Source organism: Dendrobates tinctorius, unplaced genomic scaffold (genome assembly GCF_039654945.1).
Source record: "Dendrobates tinctorius isolate UK_male_01 unplaced genomic scaffold, ASM3965494v1 ptg000483l, whole genome shotgun sequence".
Lineage (NCBI taxonomy): Eukaryota > Metazoa > Chordata > Amphibia > Anura > Dendrobatidae > Dendrobates > Dendrobates tinctorius.
In genome coordinates this window covers 847889-865000 of record NW_027362144.1, presented here as the reverse complement: position 1 = coordinate 865000, position 17112 = coordinate 847889, and the positions used below count along the sequence as shown (strand labels likewise).

Here is a 17112-nt window from a genome sequence, read left to right as displayed (position 1 = left end):
TTGTGTATCGCCCGTCAGTGTCACAGGACCGCGTCATGGTGGCATGTCACATGGTCCTGGACGTTCACCGTAGGAATGAGGCTGGGCATGTGCTGGTGTTTTTGGGCAGTGATGAGGTGAGACGATGCTGGATGTTGCATTTCGTGTAGCTGCAGAGCCGTTCTGTTACTGACTCATTGTTCTCTGCAGGAAGTTCTCCGCTGCTGCGCTACGCTTCTCACTGAGGCCGTGTCTCTGAGCCCCAGTCTCGGGTCTCTCTTGCCCATGTCTCTGATGGCCAGTGCCGGCAGTGGGATACAGTCAGTGTACGAGGCTGAATCCGGCAACAGCCGTCGAGTGTTCCTCTCCGGCTCACCAGCAGAACTTTCCTTCTCCCTCCCGGGAATTCGTTACGTCATCGATACAGGGCATGAGCTACAGTGTGTGAGTATGAGAGCTGAGGCGCCACATCTATACTGTGCAAAAGTGTTAGGCGGGTGTGAGAATCAACGCTGCAGAGTCAGAAGCATCACAAGAGACGCGGTACCAGATTATTGATGAACAAACTGACTGAAGAGGCATGTAAATCCCATCCGTATCTCGTGACCGCCCCTCACCTCCGTCATCAGTATCTGGTGACCGCCCGTCCCCTCCATCATCAGTATCTGGTGACCGCCCGTCCCCTCCATCATCAGTATCTGGTGACCGCCCGTCTCCTCCATCATCAGTATCTGGTGACCGCCCGTCACCTCCATCATCAGTATCTGGTGACCGCCCGTCACCTCCGTCATCAGTATCTGGTGACCGCCCGTCCCCTCCATCATCAGTATCTGGTGACCGCCCGTCCCCTCCATCATCAGTATCTGGTGACCGCCCGTCACCTCCATCATCAGTATCTGGTGACCGCCCGTCACCTCCATCATCAGTATCTGGTGACCGCCCGTCCCCTCCATCATCAGTATCTGGTGACCGCCCGTCACCTCCATCATCAGTATCTGGTGACCGCCCGTCACCTCCATCATCAGTATCTGGTGACCGCCCGTCACCTCCATCATCAGTATCTGGTGACCGCCCATCGCTTCTATCCGGTGTGATTGTGTCTCCAGCGGTCGGTGATTGTCTCTTTTATAGGTGGATGGTGGTCTGGCAGGAGGTGATTGTAGTGGGGGTGATTGGGTATGTGGTGGTCTGGTAGGAGGTGATTGTAGTGTGGGGGTGATTGGGTATATGGTGGTCTGGCAGGAGGTGACTGTAGTGTGGGGGTGATTGGGTATATGGTGGTCTGGTAGGAGGTGACTGTAGTGTGGGGGTGATTGGGTATATGGTGGTCTGGTAGGAGGTGATTGTAGTGGGGGTGATTGGGTATGTGGTGGTCTGGCAGGAGGTGACTGTAGTGTGGGGGTGATTGGGTATGTGGTGGTCTGGCAGGAGGTGACTGTAGTGTGGGGGTGATTGGGTATATGGTGGTCTGGCAGGAGGTGACTGTAGTGTGGGGGTGATTGGGTATATGGTGGTCTGGTAGGAGGTGATTGTAGTGGGGGTGATTGGGTATGTGGTGGTCTGGCAGGAGGTGACTGTAGTGTGGGGGTGATTGGGTATATGGTGGTCTGGCAGGAGGTGATTGTAGTGGGGGTGATTGGGTATGTGGTGGTCTGGTAGGAGGTGATTGTAGTGTGGGGGTGATTGGGTATATGGTGGTCTGGCAGGAGGTGATTGTAGTGTGGGGGTGATTGGGTATATGGTGGTCTGGTAGGAGGTGATTGTAGTGGGGGGTGATTGGGTATATGGTGGTCTGGCAGGAGGTGACTGTAGTGTGGGGGTGATTGGGTATGTGGTGGTCTGGTAGGAGGTGATTGTAGTGTGGGGGTGATTGGGTATGTGGTGGTCTGGTAGGAGGTGACTGTAGTGGGGGTGATTGGGTATGTGGTGGTCTGGTAGGAGGTGATTGTAGTGGGGGGTGATTGGGTATGTGGTGGTCTGGCAGGGGGTGATTGTAGTGTGGGGGTGATTGGGTATGTGGTGGTCTGGTAGGAGGTGATTGTAGTGTGGGGGTGATTGGGTATGTGGTGGTCTGGTAGGAGGTGACTGTAGTGGGGGGTGATTGGGTATGTGGTGGTCTGGCAGGGGGTGACTGTAGTGGGGGTGATTGGGTATGTGGTGGTCTGGCAGGAGGTGACTGTAGTGGGGGTGATTGGGTATGTGGTGGTCTGGTAGGAGGTGACTGTAGTGTGGGGGTGATTGGGTATGTGGTGGTCTGGTAGGAGGTGATTGTAGTGGGGGGTGATTGGGTATGTGGTGGTCTGGCAGGGGGTGACTGTAGTGGGGGTGATTGGTTATGTGGTGGTCTGGCAGGAGGTGACTGTAGTGGGGGTGATTGGGTATGTGGTGGTCTGGCAGGAGGTGATTGTAGTGGGGGTGATTGGGTATGTGGTGGTCTGGTAGGAGGTGACTGTAGTGGGGGGGTGATTGGGTATATGGTGGTCTGGCAGGAGGTGACTGTAGTGGGGGTGATTGGGTATGTGGTGGTCTGGCAGGAGGTGATTGTAGTGTGGGGGTGATTGGGTATGTGATGGTCTGGCAGGAGGTGATTGTAGTGTGGGGGTGATTGGGTATGTGGTGGTCTGGTAGGAGGTGACTGTAGTGTGGGGGTGATTGGGTATGTGGTGGTCTGGTAGGAGGTGATTGTAGTGGGGGTGATTGGGTATGTGGTGGTCTGGTAGGAGGTGACTGTAGTGTGGGGGTGATTGGGTATGTGGTGGTCTGGCAGGAGGTGACTGTAGTGGGGGTGATTGGGTATGTGGTGGTCTGGCAGGAGGTGATTGTAGTGGGGGTGATTGGGTATGTGGTGGTCTGGCAGGGGGTGACTGTAGTGGGGGTGATTGGGTATGTGGTGGTCTGGCAGGAGGTGATTGTAGTGGGGGTGATTGGGTATGTGGTGGTCTGGCAGGAGGTGATTGTAGTGGGGGTGATTGGGTATATGGTGGTCTGGCAGGAGGTGATTGTAGTGTGGGGGTGATTGGGTATGTGGTGGTCTGGCAGGAGGTGATTGTAGTGGGGGTGATTGGGTATGTGGTGGTCTGGCAGGAGGTGATTGTAGTGTGGGGGTGATTGGGTATGTGGTGGTCTGGCAGGAGGTGATTGTAGTGGGGGGTGATTGGGTATGTGGTGGTCTGGCAGGAGGTGATTGTAGTGGGGGTGATTGGGTATGTGGTGGTCTGGCAGGAGGTGATTGTAGTGGGGGGTGATTGGGTATGTGGTGGTCTGGCAGGAGGTGACTGTAGTGGGGGTGATTGGGTATGTGGTGGTCTGGCAGGAGGTGATTGTAGTGTGGGGGTGATTGGGTATGTGGTGGTCTGGCAGGAGGTGATTGTAGTGTGGGGGTGATTGGGTATGTGGTGGTCTGGCAGGAGGTGACTGTGACGGGGTATACGACCGAGCAAGAAGGGACAACAGGCCGAGGGACGATCCAACGAGATTTATTAAGGCAGGGAGCATACAACATCAAATATCCATAATGTCCTTGGAGTCCACAATAAGTCCACACAATGGAAACAAATCCGGGCACCTCACGATAGTCCTTGTGCCAGATGCGATAACAATAATCCTGGCAATAGTCCACAGGATTCCACACAATCCCACGGACGTCACGAGCTGGCCTCAACTCAGTTGGTGACTCCTTCCACATCCACACTCAAATCACAACTGATCTTAAAACAAGAATGTATTGTCAGGGCTCCTGGGATCAGCCCATCTGAAGGGGGGTAGGGGGTCACACCTACTATTGAATGGTTTGGTCCATCAGAAGATTCTAGAAATGTAAGGGCTCCACTGAGTCTACAGGATGTGTATTGTAGGTTATCTTCTGCTTAGGCATGGCTAACCAGACTCAGGGCTCCTCCTGCCTGGACAGTCCATCTGCATTTCGGTGTTGGCTGCCTCTTCTATACTGTATGGTAAAGTTATAGGGCTGCAGTGCCAGGCTCCATCGTAGTAAGCGTCCATTGTCCCCAGAGACTCGCGTCAGCCAGGTGAGGGGATTGTGATCAGTAACCACAGTGAATTCTCGTCCATACAGATACGGCCTTAGTTTCCTAAGGGCCCACACTACAGCCAGACATTCTTTTTCAACAGTTGCATAGGCCACTTCTCGGTCCAGCAGTTTCCGGCTGAGGTAGGCAATGGGGTGCTCGTCCCCAGCTGCATTCACCTGGCTGAGTACAGCCCCCAGTCCATAAGCAGAGGCGTCCGTCTGCACAATGAATCTCCTCTTGTAGTCTGGAGCAGCCAGAACAGGGTCGCAGACCAGAGCGTCCTTCAGCCGGTTAAAAGCCTCATCACAGGCTGGAGTCCAGATCACCAGCCGGGGCATCGTTTTCTTGGTCAGGTCGGTAAGAGGCTTGGCCACAGTGCTGAAATGCGAAACAAATTTTCGGTAATAACTGGCAGTGCCCAAAAAAGCCATAACTTGTTTCTTAGTTTGGGGTACAGGCCAGTCCCTAATAGCCTGGATTTTGGCAGGTTCAGGACGGAGCTTTCCTCCTCCTACTCTATGCCCTAGGTACTGGACTTCACCCATCCCCAATTGGCATTTATCGGGTCGAATGGTTAGGCCGGCTGCAAGAAGCAGGTCAACAATAATGGCTACTTGATTCAGATGTTCCTCCCATGTCTGGCTGAAGATGGCGATATCATCCAAGTAGGCACAAGCAAAGTCACCACATCCCCGGAGGATCTGGTCCACCATTCTCTGGAAGGTGGCCGGGGCATTCTTCATTCCAAAAGGCATGCTTAGAAATTCATACAGACCAAAGGGGGTTATAAAAGCGGACCGTTCTCTCCCCTCCTCCGTCAGAGGGATTTGCCAGTATCCCTTACTGAGATCTAAGGTAGTGACATATCGGGACCCAGCTAATCGGTCTAGAAGTTCGTCAATACGGGGCATTGGGTAAGGATCGCTGACGGTATGATCGTTTAGTCGTCGATAGTCCACACAAAATCGAGTACTCCCATCCTTCTTGGGTACTAACACCACAGGAGAGGCCCAAGGGCTATGGGAGGCCTGGATTACCCCAAGCTGTAACATCTCCTCCAGTTCGTGCTGCATGGTGTTTCGAACAGATTCAGGTACCTGGTAAGGAGCCTGTTGTATGGGACGGATGCCCTGAGTGTCCACATGATGTTGGGTGACGGTGGTTCGACCTGGTTGGGATGAGAAAGCAGCACGTCTCTGTTGAAGCACTCCCAGCATCTGGTTTTTCTGCAAGGAATCCAGGTGATCTCCCAGAGGAACCTGTTCCACAGTGGATGGGGCTCTCGCTGCTTCCACGAGATCAGGTAGGGACTCCTCATCCTCTTGACAGTCTTCTGAAGCTAGCCGACAGCTTGCTATCATTGGAAGGGTCCGGTCATGGTACTCCTTAATCATATTCACGTGGACAGTCTTTTGTCTTAGCCCCTGATCATCTAAAGCAAGAAGATAATTGGTATTTAGTTTTCTGAGAACCCGGAAGGGACCCTCCCATGTTGTCTGCAGTTTATTCTGCCGATGGGGAACAATCATTAAGACCTGTTGTCCTTCTACAAACTCCCGGTAGCGTGCCTTACGGTCATACCATGTCTTCTGTCTGGTTTGAGCCATACACACATGACTCTGGGCTAAACTAGCGAGTTGAGCCAGGGTTTCTCGCAGCTTTAGAACATGAGGGACAACAGGGGCCCCTGTATCTTCAACTTGCCCCTCCCAGTATTCCTTGAGCAGGGTTAAGGGTCCTCGGACCTTTCTTCCATAGAGTAGTTCAAAGGGGGAAAACCCGGTGGACTCCTGGGGAACTTCCCGATAGGCAAACAAGAGATGGGGTAGGTACTTCTCCCAGTTTGAATCTGTCAGTGAAGGCCCTCAGCATATTCTTCAGAGTGCCATTGAATCGTTCACAAAGTCCATTTGTTTTGGGATGATACGGGGTCGTGCGGATCGCTCGTACTCCACAGGTGCGCCACAGACACTGGACCAGCTCTGACATGAACTGGGAGCCTTGGTCCGACAAGATCTCACTGGGAAATCCTACTCTGGTGAAAATGGTAACCAGGGCTTCGGCCACCTTGGCTGCAGAAGTACTTGACAAGGCCACCGCTTCTGGATATCGGGTGGCATAGTCCACAACAGTGAGAATGTACTGCTTTCCAGATTTACTTGGTTTAGCCAGAGGTCCAATGATATCAACAGCTACTCTTTGAAAGGGTTCTTCTATTATAGGGAGCGGTTGCAGGGGTGCCTTTGGGTGATCTCCGGGTCGCCCTCTACGCTGACATATGTCGCAAGTTCGGCAGAAATGCGCCACTGCTTGGGAAATCCCAGGCCAATAGAAAGATTGAGTCAATCGCCTCTCGGTGCGGGTTTTGCCTTGATGGCCAGCAGTAGGAATATCATGAGCAAGGTGTAATAGGGGAATTCTGTATTTCTGAGGAACAATCAGCTGTTTGCTATAAGTCCAGGGCTTATCTAGGGAGTCAGCATTGGTAACCCGATACAGAAGTCCATTTTCTCTGATAATTCTTTCCCTGTTCTCCCCCAACTGCGCTATCTCAGCTCGAGCTCTAAAACTAGCTAGGGTGGGGTCAGTATCCACCTCTTGTCTAAACTGAACTTTATCCCAAGTAACACTCACATTGTCCCCACAAGAAGAATCACTCACCGGCTGTGACGGCAGTTCTGGTGGCCTCATTTCCATGGATGGATTGTACACGTCCACATTTGCTGCTCTCTTGGCTTGACTTCTGGTTACCGCACCGACAAAGTGGCAATGAAGATTTCCCACATCCTTTCCTAGAAGAACGTCTGCAGGGAGGCCGCTCATCACACCGACCACGCATTGTTTTGCCCCAAAGCCATAATCCAGGGTCACATTCGCTCTTGGAATATATCTCTGGGTACCTCCAGCCAATTCAATGGCAATTCCTGGTCCCTTTTGAATTGCTTCTGGTTGAATTACTCGGGGATCGGCTATGGTGAGAAAAGCCCCAGTTTCACGGAAGCCAACAACTTTTTGGCCATCCAGCACGACCTCCTGTAGATGTTTGTGCTGAAGATCAGAAGAACAGGTGACTGGGGCTCGCACCCCATAGACTCCGGGTAGGGGAGCCAGGATATCAGTCACTTGGCAGCTCTTCTCCTGGTGAAGGTGTCTGTAGATAATGAACAGGCAAAGGCGGTCTGTAGCTGTCCTGCCTCCGAACACCTGGACATTGGAATTGCAGATGCCCGGGCTGCCCACATCTGTAACATCTGCGCTCTGGGATTCTTCCTCCACATCGTAGTCCCGAAGGTGGAGCAGGAGTAATGCGAGGCACAGTCACACGAAGGTCACCATGAGTTGATGGTCTAGTGGGATGGTGAATATTGGAGGCCGAAGGACCAGGGGTAGTTTTTTTTTTTTTTTTTTCTCACTGAGTAGTAGTTTTTTCCACTGAGGCTTGATGGTGAGAGCCTCATCAGCTAGAGCTGCAGCTTCCTCCACAGTGGCTGGTCTCCTTTCACGCACCCATTCCCGGATCTCAGCGGGGCACTTGAAGTAAAACTGCTCTTTTAGGATGACTTGGAGGAAGGTCTCGCAAGTTAAGGCCTCCTCTCCCTCCAGCCAGCGATAACATATTTGTTTGAGTCTGTGGGCATACATCTTGAAGGACACTTCCTCATCACAGGCTAAAGTATGGAACTGGGTCCTGTAAGTGTCTGGAGTCACAGCATAATGTTCTAGAATAGTCTGTTTAATCTCCGCATACTCACAGTTCCACCGAGGGTCCATAGCTCTATAGGCTGCGGCAGCTCCACCCTCTAAGAGCCCCATCAGATGTCGGACTCGCTCCCTTTCCAGGACTTCCATTAATCGACACTGATGCTCAAAGTCCTGGAAGAAGCCCTCAATGTCACCTGAAGCCTCATTAAACGTCTTGAAGTCTTTGCGGGACACTCTGGGGAGTTCCCTCGTTGGTGCTGGGGTTACAGTCTGTCTGGAGCTTCTAGCTGCTTCCACAGTGAGCTGCCTCTCCAGCAATGCCCTCTCTTGAGCACTACGAATGGCCTCCCTCTTATCTTCTATGGTAGCATCTTCTCCCAGCAATGCCATCTGCCTCTCCAGCAATGCCCTCTCCTTAGCTCCGCGCATGACCTCCCTCTTATCTTCTATGATAGCCTCTTCTCCCAGCAATGCCAACTCCTCGTACCACACAACCCACTGACTTTTTTGGGTATTTACCTCCGGCTGCAGTCTTTCCTCCATTTGCTGTGGGGATCCTTCCTCAGCGTCATCTTGCAGGCGAACTCCTTCCAAAGCCTCAATCAGCTGCTCCTTGGAGAGTCCCTTGTAGCTGACTCCCAGTTCACGGACCTTTTGATTGTAGGTTCACCGCAGTCCAGTTCTTGTACTCTGCGGTGATGGTTCCAGATGTTGATGGGCCGTTGTCCTCCATTCCTTCTGCTCTGATCCCAGCGCTGCCAACCAGTTTGTGACGGGGTATACGACAAAGCAAGAAGGGACAACAGGCCGAGGGACGATCCAACGAGATTTATTAAGGCAGGGAGCATACAACATCAAATATCCATAATGTCCTTGGAGTCCATGAGAAGTCCACAATAAGTCCACACGATGGAAACAAATCCGGGCACCTCACGATAGTCCTTGTGCCAGATGCGATAACAATAATCCTGGCAATAGTCCACAGGATTCCACACCATCCCACGGACATCACGAGCTGGCCTCAACTCAGTTTGTGACTCCTTCCACCTCCGTACTCAAATCACAACTGATCTTAAAAGAAGAATGTATTGTCAGGGCTCCTGGGATCAGCCCATCTGAAGGGGGGTAGGGGTCACACCTACTATTGAATGGTTTGGTCCATCAGAAGATTCTAGAAATGTAAGGGCTCCACTGAGTCTACAGGATGTGTATTGTAGGTTATCTTCTGCTTAGGAAAACAATAGCCACAGTTCCACTAGCTGTTGACACAAGCCTAAATTAGATTATGGTCCAGGTACATCACAAGACATTGCAAAGTATTGGGGGAAGGAGACATGGTTAATTTACAGCAAATACAACCAGAGAAAAGTTAAATGACATATTATACAAACTACAGGACAGGGCAAGACTACAAATCATGACAGTGACTGTAGTGGGGGTGATTGGTTATGTGGTGGTCTGGCAGGAGGTGACTGTAGTGGGGGTGATTGGGTATGTGGTGGTCTGGTAGGAGGTGATTGTAGTGGGGGTGATTGGGTATGTGGTGGTCTGGCAGGAGGTGATTGTAGTGGGGGTGATTGGGTATGTGGTGGTCTGGTAGGAGGTGATTGTAGTGGGGGTGATTGGGTATGTGGTGGTCTGGCAGGAGGTGATTGTAGTGGGGGTGATTGGGTATGTGGTGGTCTGGTAGGAGGTGATTGTAGTGGGGGTGACTGGGTATGTGGTGGTCTGGCAGGAGGTGATTGTAGTGTGGGGGTGATTGGGTATGTGGTGGTCTGGCAGGGGGTGATTGTAGTGGGGGTGATTGGTTATGTGGTGGTCTGGCAGGAGGTGATTGTAGTGTGGGGGTGATTGGTTATGTGGTGGTCTGGCAGGAGGTGATTGTAGTGTGGGGGTGATTGGGTATGTGGTGGTCTGGCAGGAGGTGATTGTAGTGGGGGTGATTGGGTATGTGGTGGTCTGGCAGGAGGTGATTGTAGTGGGGGTGATTGGGTATGTGGTGGTCTGGTAGGAGGTGATTGTAGTGGGGGTGATTGGGTATGTGGTGGTCTGGCAGGAGGTGATTGTAGTGTGGGGGTGATTGGGTATGTGGTGGTCTGGCAGGAGGTGATTGTAGTGGGGGTGATTGGGTATGTGGTGGTCTGGCAGGAGGTGATTGTAGTGGGGGTGATTGGGTATGTGGTGGTCTGGCAGGAGGTGATTGTAGTGTGGGGGTGATTGGGTATGTGGTGGTCTGGCAGGAGGTGATTGTAGTGGGGGTGATTGGGTATGTGGTGGTCTGGCAGGAGGTGATTGTAGTGTGGGGGTGATTGGGTATGTGGTGGTCTGGCAGGAGGTGACTGTAGTGGGGGGTGATTGGGTATGTGGTGGTCTGGCAGGAGGTGACTGTAGTGTGGGGGTGATTGGGTATGTGGTGGTCTGGCAGGGGGTGATTGTAGTGGGGGTGATTGGGTATGTGGTGGTCTGGCAGGAGGTGACTGTAGTGGGGGGTGATTGGGTATGTGGTGGTCTGGCAGGAGGTGATTGTAGTGTGGGGGTGATTGGGTATGTGGTGGTCTGGCAGGAGGTGACTGTAGTGGGGGTGATTGGGTATGTGGTGGTCTGGCAGGAGGTGACTGTAGTGTGGGGGTGATTGGGTATGTGGTGGTCTGGCAGGAGGTGACTGTAGTGTGGGGGTGATTGGGTATGTGGTGGTCTGGCAGGGGGTGATTGTAGTGTGGGGGTGATTGGGTATGTGGTGGTCTGGCAGGAGGTGATTGTAGTGGGGGTGATTGGGTATGTGGTGGTCTGGCAGGAGGTGATTGTAGTGGGGGTGATTGGGTATGTGGTGGTCTGGCAGGAGGTGATTGTAGTGGGGGTGATTGGGTATGTGGTGGTCTGGCAGGAGGTGATTGTAGTGGGGGTGATTGGGTATGTGGTGGTCTGGCAGGAGGTGATTGTAGTGTGGGGGTGATTGGGTATGTGGTGGTCTGGCAGGAGGTGATTGTAGTGGGGGTGATTGGTTATGTGGTGGTCTGGCAGGAGGTGATTGTAGTGGGGGTGATTGGGTATGTGGTGGTCTGGTAGGAGGTGATTGTAGTGGGGGTGATTGGGTATGTGGTGGTCTGGTAGGAGGTGATTGTAGTGGGGGTGATTGGGTATGTGGTGGTCTGGCAGGAGGTGATTGTAGTGGGGGTGATTGGGTATGTGGTGGTCTGGTAGGAGGTGATTGTAGTGGGGGTGATTGGGTATGTGGTGGTCTGGCAGGAGGTGATTGTAGTGGGGGTGATTGGGTATGTGGTGGTCTGGCAGGAGGTGATTGTAGTGGGGGTGATTGGGTATGTGGTGGTCTGGCAGGAGGTGATTGTAGTGGGGGTGATTGGGTATGTGGTGGTCTGGCAGGAGGTGATTGTAGTGGGGGTGATTGGGTATGTGGTGGTCTGGCAGGAGGTGATTGTAGTGGGGGTGATTGGGTATGTGGTGGTCTGGTAGGAGGTGATTGTAGTGGGGGTGATTGGGTATGTGGTGGTCTGGTAGGAGGTGATTGTAGTGGGGGTGATTGGGTATGTGGTGGTCTGGCAGGAGGTGATTGTAGTGGGGGTGATTGGGTATGTGGTGGTCTGGTAGGAGGTGATTGTAGTGGGGGTGATTGGGTATGTGGTGGTCTGGCAGGAGGTGATTGTAGTGTGGGGGTGATTGGGTATGTGGTGGTCTGGCAGGAGGTGATTGTAGTGGGGGTGATTGGTTATGTGGTGGTCTGGCAGGAGGTGATTGTAGTGTGGGGGTGATTGGGTATGTGGTGGTCTGGCAGGAGGTGATTGTAGTGGGGGTGATTGGGTATGTGGTGGTCTGGCAGGAGGTGATTGTAGTGGGGGTGATTGGGTATGTGGTGGTCTGGTAGGAGGTGATTGTAGTGGGGGTGATTGGGTATGTGGTGGTCTGGCAGGAGGTGATTGTAGTGTGGGGGTGATTGGGTATGTGGTGGTCTGGCAGGGGGTGATTGTAGTGGGGGTGATTGGTTATCTTGTGGTCTGGCAGGAGGTGATTGTAGTGTGGGGGTGATTCGGTATGTGGTGGTCTGGCAGGAGGTGACTGTAGTGTGGGGGTGATTGGGTATGTGGTGGTCTGGCAGGAGGTGACTGTAGTGTGGGGGTGATTGGGTATGTGGTGGTCTGGCAGGAGGTGATTGTAGTGTGGGGGTGATTGGGTATGTGGTGGTGTGGCAGGAGGTGACTGTAGTGTGGGGGTGATTGGGTATGTGGTGGTCTGGCAGGGGGTGATTGTAGTGGGGGTGATTGGGTATGTGGTGGTCTGGCAGGAGGTGACTGTAGTGTGGGGGTGATTGGGTATGTGGTGGTCTGGCAGGAGGTGATTGTAGTGTGGGGGTGATTGGGTATGTGGTGGTCTGGCAGGAGGTGACTGTAGTGGGGGGTGATTGGGTATGTGGTGGTCTGGCAGGAGGTGACTGTAGTGTGGGGGTGATTGGGTATGTGGTGGTCTGGCAGGGGGTGATTGTAGTGGGGGTGATTGGGTATGTGGTGGTCTGGCAGGAGGTGACTGTAGTGGGGGGTGATTGGGTATGTGGTGGTCTGGCAGGAGGTGATTGTAGTGTGGGGGTGATTGGGTATGTGGTGGTGTGGCAGGAGGTGACTGTAGTGTGGGGGTGATTGGGTATGTGGTGGTCTGGCAGGGGGTGATTGTAGTGGGGGTGATTGGGTATGTGGTGGTCTGGCAGGAGGTGACTGTAGTGTGGGGGTGATTGGGTATGTGGTGGTCTGGCAGGAGGTGATTGTAGTGTGGGGGTGATTGGGTATGTGGTGGTCTGGCAGGGGGTGACTGTAGTGTGGGGGTGATTGGGTATGTGGTGGTCTGGCAGGGGGTGACTGTAGTGGGGGGTGATTGGGTATGTGGTGGTCTGGCAGGAGGTGACTGTAGTGTGGGGGTGATTGGGTATGTGGTGGTCTGGCAGGAGGTGATTGTAGTGTGGGGGTGATTGGGTATGTGGTGGTCTGGCAGGGGGTGACTGTAGTGGGGGTGATTGGGTATGTGGTGGTCTGGCAGGAGGTGACTGTAGTGGGGGTGATTGGGTATGTGGTGGTCTGGCAGGAGGTGATTGGGTATGTGGTGGTCTGGCAGGGGGTGACTGTAGTGGGGGTGATTGGGTATGTGGTGGTCTGGCAGGAGGTGACTGTAGTGGGGGTGATTGGGTATGTGGTGGTCTGGCAGGGGGTGATTGGGTATGTGGTGGTCTGGCAGAGGGTGAGTATAGTGTGCGGTGGGATTGTAGCTCTGACTTGGTATAGTTGGCGGAGGTGTAGCAGAATGATGTGCGGTTGTCTGGTGGGTGGTGATCATTTCTCTGATGGGTGGGATGTCATCTGCATGTTGTGGTAATTGAAGTGTGGTGGTCTCTCTGGGTTGGGGTGGGTCGTGTTCTTTCTGTCTGGGTACAGCTGTCAGGTGCTAGGTAGATGATGGTTGAATTACTCTGTGGTCTCTTATGCAGGTTTACAATCCTCGGATTCGAGTAGATTCTTGGGTCCTCCGTGTGATCAGTAAAAGTCGAGCGGAGGTCCGCAGGATGAGAGCCAAGGCTGCTGATGGTGAGTCATGTAGCTGACCGCTCTGGCGGGCATGAAGGGCGATAAGCTGAGTGTCTAGATAATCGGTGATTGGGAAGGGGAGTCCTGTGGTTCCAGTATCTAATGGGTTTTGTCTGGACCAGAACCCCCTTGTTTTGGGTTTATTCCTCTCTGTTTTGACAGTTTCCTTTCTCTGATATCTTTGTGTCTCAGGGATTTGTTATCGGTTGTACCCTGAAATCACCTTTGGGACACAGATGCCGGACATATCTCCTCCTCGAATTCTGCAGGAGAACCTGAGTCGCATGGTCCTTCTACTGAAGAGACTAGACATCGCTGACCTTGGACAGTGCCTCTTCTTGGATCAACCAGGTAAAGAGATTCAGGCATGTGCGCCCGCTGTAGGCAGTAATGGTATAGTCATTCTTCTGATATCGACAGTGATTGGTCTGTGTTCAGCCCCAATCCCAAGAGTCCAGACCCCCATCATCAGGAATGGTCCACTATTTTGCCGATCACCTGACACCCCTTTTGTACTGCCTACTCCCTTTTTGTTTTAGCCCCGGAGACCCTCATGCAATCCCTGGAAGATCTGGACTACCTGGCTGCCCTTGATGATGATGGGAATCTGTCTGAGGTCGGCATTGTCATGTCGGAGTTTCCGCTCGATCCTCAGATCTCAAAATCTCTTCTTGCAGCTTGCGAGTTCCAGTGTGTCAGTGAGATGCTCACATTGGCTGCAATGCTCACCGGTACAGTAATCTGATAGATGGGGGGGTTGTGGGTGGGTGGGATAGTGAACAGTGTATTGGGTGTTTGTAGAGTGAGTGTGTGAGTAGAAGATGTCGGATAGGGGTTGTGTAGAGTGCGTGTGTGGCAATGTACAGCGTGTGTGATGGGTGGTTGTAGAGTGCTTGTGTTTGTGGGGTAGTTTTAGAAAGTCTGTGTTTACGGGAAGGTTGTAGAGAGCATATGGGGAAAAGCATTTTAGAGAGAGCATGTGTGGGGGGGTTGTAGAGAGAGTGGGGGGGTTCTAGAAGAGAGCATGTGTGTGGCGGGATCTAGAAGAGAGCATGTGTGTGGCGGGATCTAGAAGAGAGCATGTGTGTGGTGGGTTCTAGAAGAGAGCATGTGTGTGGTGGGTTCTAGAAGGGCATTTTTGGTGCGGTTGTAGAAAACAGCACTTGTGCGAAGGGTTGTAGAAGAGAGCATTTGTTGGGGGTTGTGAAAGAGAGCCTGTGTTGGAGGTTGTAGTAGAGAGAATTTGTGTGAGAGGGTTGTAGAAGAGAGCATTTGTGTGGGGGGGTTGTAGAGGAGCTTGTGTGGTGTAGTTGTAGAAGAGAGAGCTTGTGGGGGGTTGTAGAAGAGCCTGTGTGTGGGATGGATCGTAGGATGGCGTCTGTGGGAGATTGTAGGAGAGCTTGTGTTGGGGGGGTTTGTAGAAGAGTGTGTTGGGGGCTGTAGAGAGCGTGTGTATTTGTTGAGGGGGCTGTAGAGAGCGTGTGTGTTTGGGGGCTGTAGAGAGCGTGTGTGTTTGGGGGCTGTAGAGAGCGTGTGTGTTTGGGGGCTGTAGAGAGCGTGTGTGTGTTGGCTGTAGAGAGCGTGTGTGTGTTGGGGGCTGTAGAGAGCGTGTGTGTGTTGGGGGCTGTAGAGAGCATGTATTTGTTGGGGGGCTGTAGAGTGTTGGGGGTTGTAGAGAGCGTGTGTGTGTTGGGGGTTGTAGAGAGCGTGTGTGTGTTGGGGGCTGTAGAGAGCGTGTATTTGGGGGCTGTAGAGAGCGTGTGTTGGGGGGCTGTGGAGAGCGTGTGTGTGTTGGGGGCTATAGAGAGTGTGTGAGGGGCTGTAGGGCCGTGCAGAGCATGTATTTGTTGGGGGGCTGTAGAGAGCGTGTATTTGTTGGCTGTAGAGAGTGTGCGTGTGTTGGGGGGCTGTGGAGAGCGTGTGTTGGGGGCTGTAGAGAGCATGTGTGTTGGGGGGGCTGTAGAGAGCTTGTGTGTTGGGGGGCTGTAGAGCATGTGTGTTGGGGGCTGTGGAGAGCGTGTATTTGAGGGGCTGTAGAGAGCTTGTGTGTTGGGGGGGCTGTAGAGAGCGTGTGTGTTGGGGACTGTAGAGAGCGTGTGTGTTGGGGGCTGTAGAGAGCGTGTGTGTTGGGGGGGCTGTAGAGAGCTTGTGTGTTGGGGGGGCTGTAGAGAGCGCGTGTGTGTTGGGGGGGCTGTAGAGAGCGCGTGTGTTGGGGGGGCTGTAGAGAGCGCGTGTGTGTTGGGGGGCTGTAGAGAGAGGGTGTGTGTTTGTTGGGGGGCTGTAGAAAGTGTGTTGAGCTGCCATAGTGTACGGGAACCATTTGAAGGGGATTGGTGTAGATCTATGGGCGTGTCAGTGAGGGAGGGGTTATACTGGGTGGGAGTGGTTTTGTGGATAAGTGGGATGGGGTTATATCCAGGCGGTTTTAGCACGGGGATGATGGGAGGGGTTACAGAGTGGGAGGAGTCATATGGTGTACAGATGTGGGATTACTTGGATTGACTTGCGGGGACTGCGGACATGATGGGCATCATGGTATGAGAGAGTTGGGTGGTACACTTCTCTGCTTTTTATCCCACCTTTTGTCTCCATTTCTGCCCCAGTTTCCCCCAGCTGTTATCTGCCCCCTCCCCACAATGCATCTGTGCTGACTTCTCGCCGTGATCTGCAGCGACCTGAAGGTGATCACATGACGCTGATCGCGGTCTATAACCACTACAAAGAGCGTGAGTGCCCTCATGATGTCATAGTCTTTAAGGTTGAAGGCAGAGCCGAGTCCATCGAGCTCAGCCTATAGCCGCACATGTTGATCCAGAGGAGAATCTCTGCATATATTGGAGCTGTCATTCTCCTTACTGACGGTCTCCACTGACAGATGGGTCTGCCTGTTATTATATGCCTCTTATTATGTGCCTATACTTGAGCAGAGGCCCCTCTTGTGCTCACAGATGGCGACGATGGCTGCACCGATGCTGCCCTTTGCCTTGACTCTTTGCACCAAGCTGACCTACTGCGGGCAGAACTTCTGGACCTGATGCAGAGGATTGAACTCCCGGTCTCGGCCCCTGCGTTCCCTGATGAGGACTGTATTCTGAATGTCACCAGGGCCCTGCTGTCCGGAGGTTTCTTGAAGGTGAAACTTTGCTTAGTATCTCTTTTATTGTCCTCAAGGAGAAGTCTTGAAGTAGGCCTATCATTAACTCCTGTGTTTCCACCAGGTCGCTCGGGATGTGGACGGACAGGGAAACTATGTGATGCTGTCTCACAAACACGTGGCCACCCTGCACCCCTCATCTGTATATCATGGCCGGAGCCCCCCACCAGCATGGGTCTTGTACCATGACTTCAGCATCTCTCAGGACAACTGCATCAGTGTAGCCACAGAAGTACTCCCTGAGATGTGAGTGCCACAGAATTCCTCTGTCCGTAAATGAGGTCTAGTCTCCTCATCTTCTCCTCCACCCTCTTATTACCAAAATCTCGGTTTCATTGGCCATTTGTCCTGGAGGGTCGTTCATTGAGCTCCTTGTGGACTGATACTGTATTATATGCTCCTCCCTCTACAACTGTCCCTCCCATGAGCAGCTGACTAAGCCTGACCTGTTTATCCTCCAGACAGCGTTCATTATCTAGAGGTTTGTGACCCCTTCCCCAATCCTTCTCCTTACTATTAGCTACATTTTGACTGAAATAGTACAGAGGAAAAACAATGGGGTCTGCGCCCCGCTGGGATGCAGGGATGGACGCTGATGTCTGCAGTGTGAGAGCTCCTTCATGTCATGTATGAATATGGACCCACATCTTTCTTTTTTTCTTGC

General features: G+C 52.9%; 1 protein-coding gene and 1 long non-coding RNA gene across 3 annotated transcripts in view; one reads left to right on the top strand and one right to left on the bottom strand.

Annotated features, from left to right (window-relative positions):
• Nucleotides 1-17112, bottom strand: part of LOC141077954 (uncharacterized) — a 70502-nt gene that overhangs the window by 15911 nt on the left and 37479 nt on the right. The gene's annotated exons all lie outside the window — the stretch shown is intronic.
• DQX1 (DEAQ-box RNA dependent ATPase 1) overlaps nucleotides 1-17112 on the top strand; it is a 60824-nt gene that overhangs the window by 37339 nt on the left and 6373 nt on the right. For both annotated transcript variants that reach the window (XM_073564734.1, XM_073564733.1), the window contains exons 4-11: nucleotides 1-116; nucleotides 190-423; nucleotides 13198-13294; nucleotides 13487-13645; nucleotides 13834-14025; nucleotides 15898-16020; nucleotides 16243-16427; nucleotides 16513-16694. The exon at nucleotides 1-116 is cut by the window's left edge and continues 263 nt beyond it. In XM_073564734.1, the coding sequence (XP_073420835.1) occupies nucleotides 1-116; nucleotides 190-423; nucleotides 13198-13294; nucleotides 13487-13645; nucleotides 13834-14025; nucleotides 15898-16020; nucleotides 16243-16427; nucleotides 16513-16694 (1288 nt within the window). The remainder of the gene's footprint in view (nucleotides 117-189; nucleotides 424-13197; nucleotides 13295-13486; nucleotides 13646-13833; nucleotides 14026-15897; nucleotides 16021-16242; nucleotides 16428-16512; nucleotides 16695-17112) is intronic.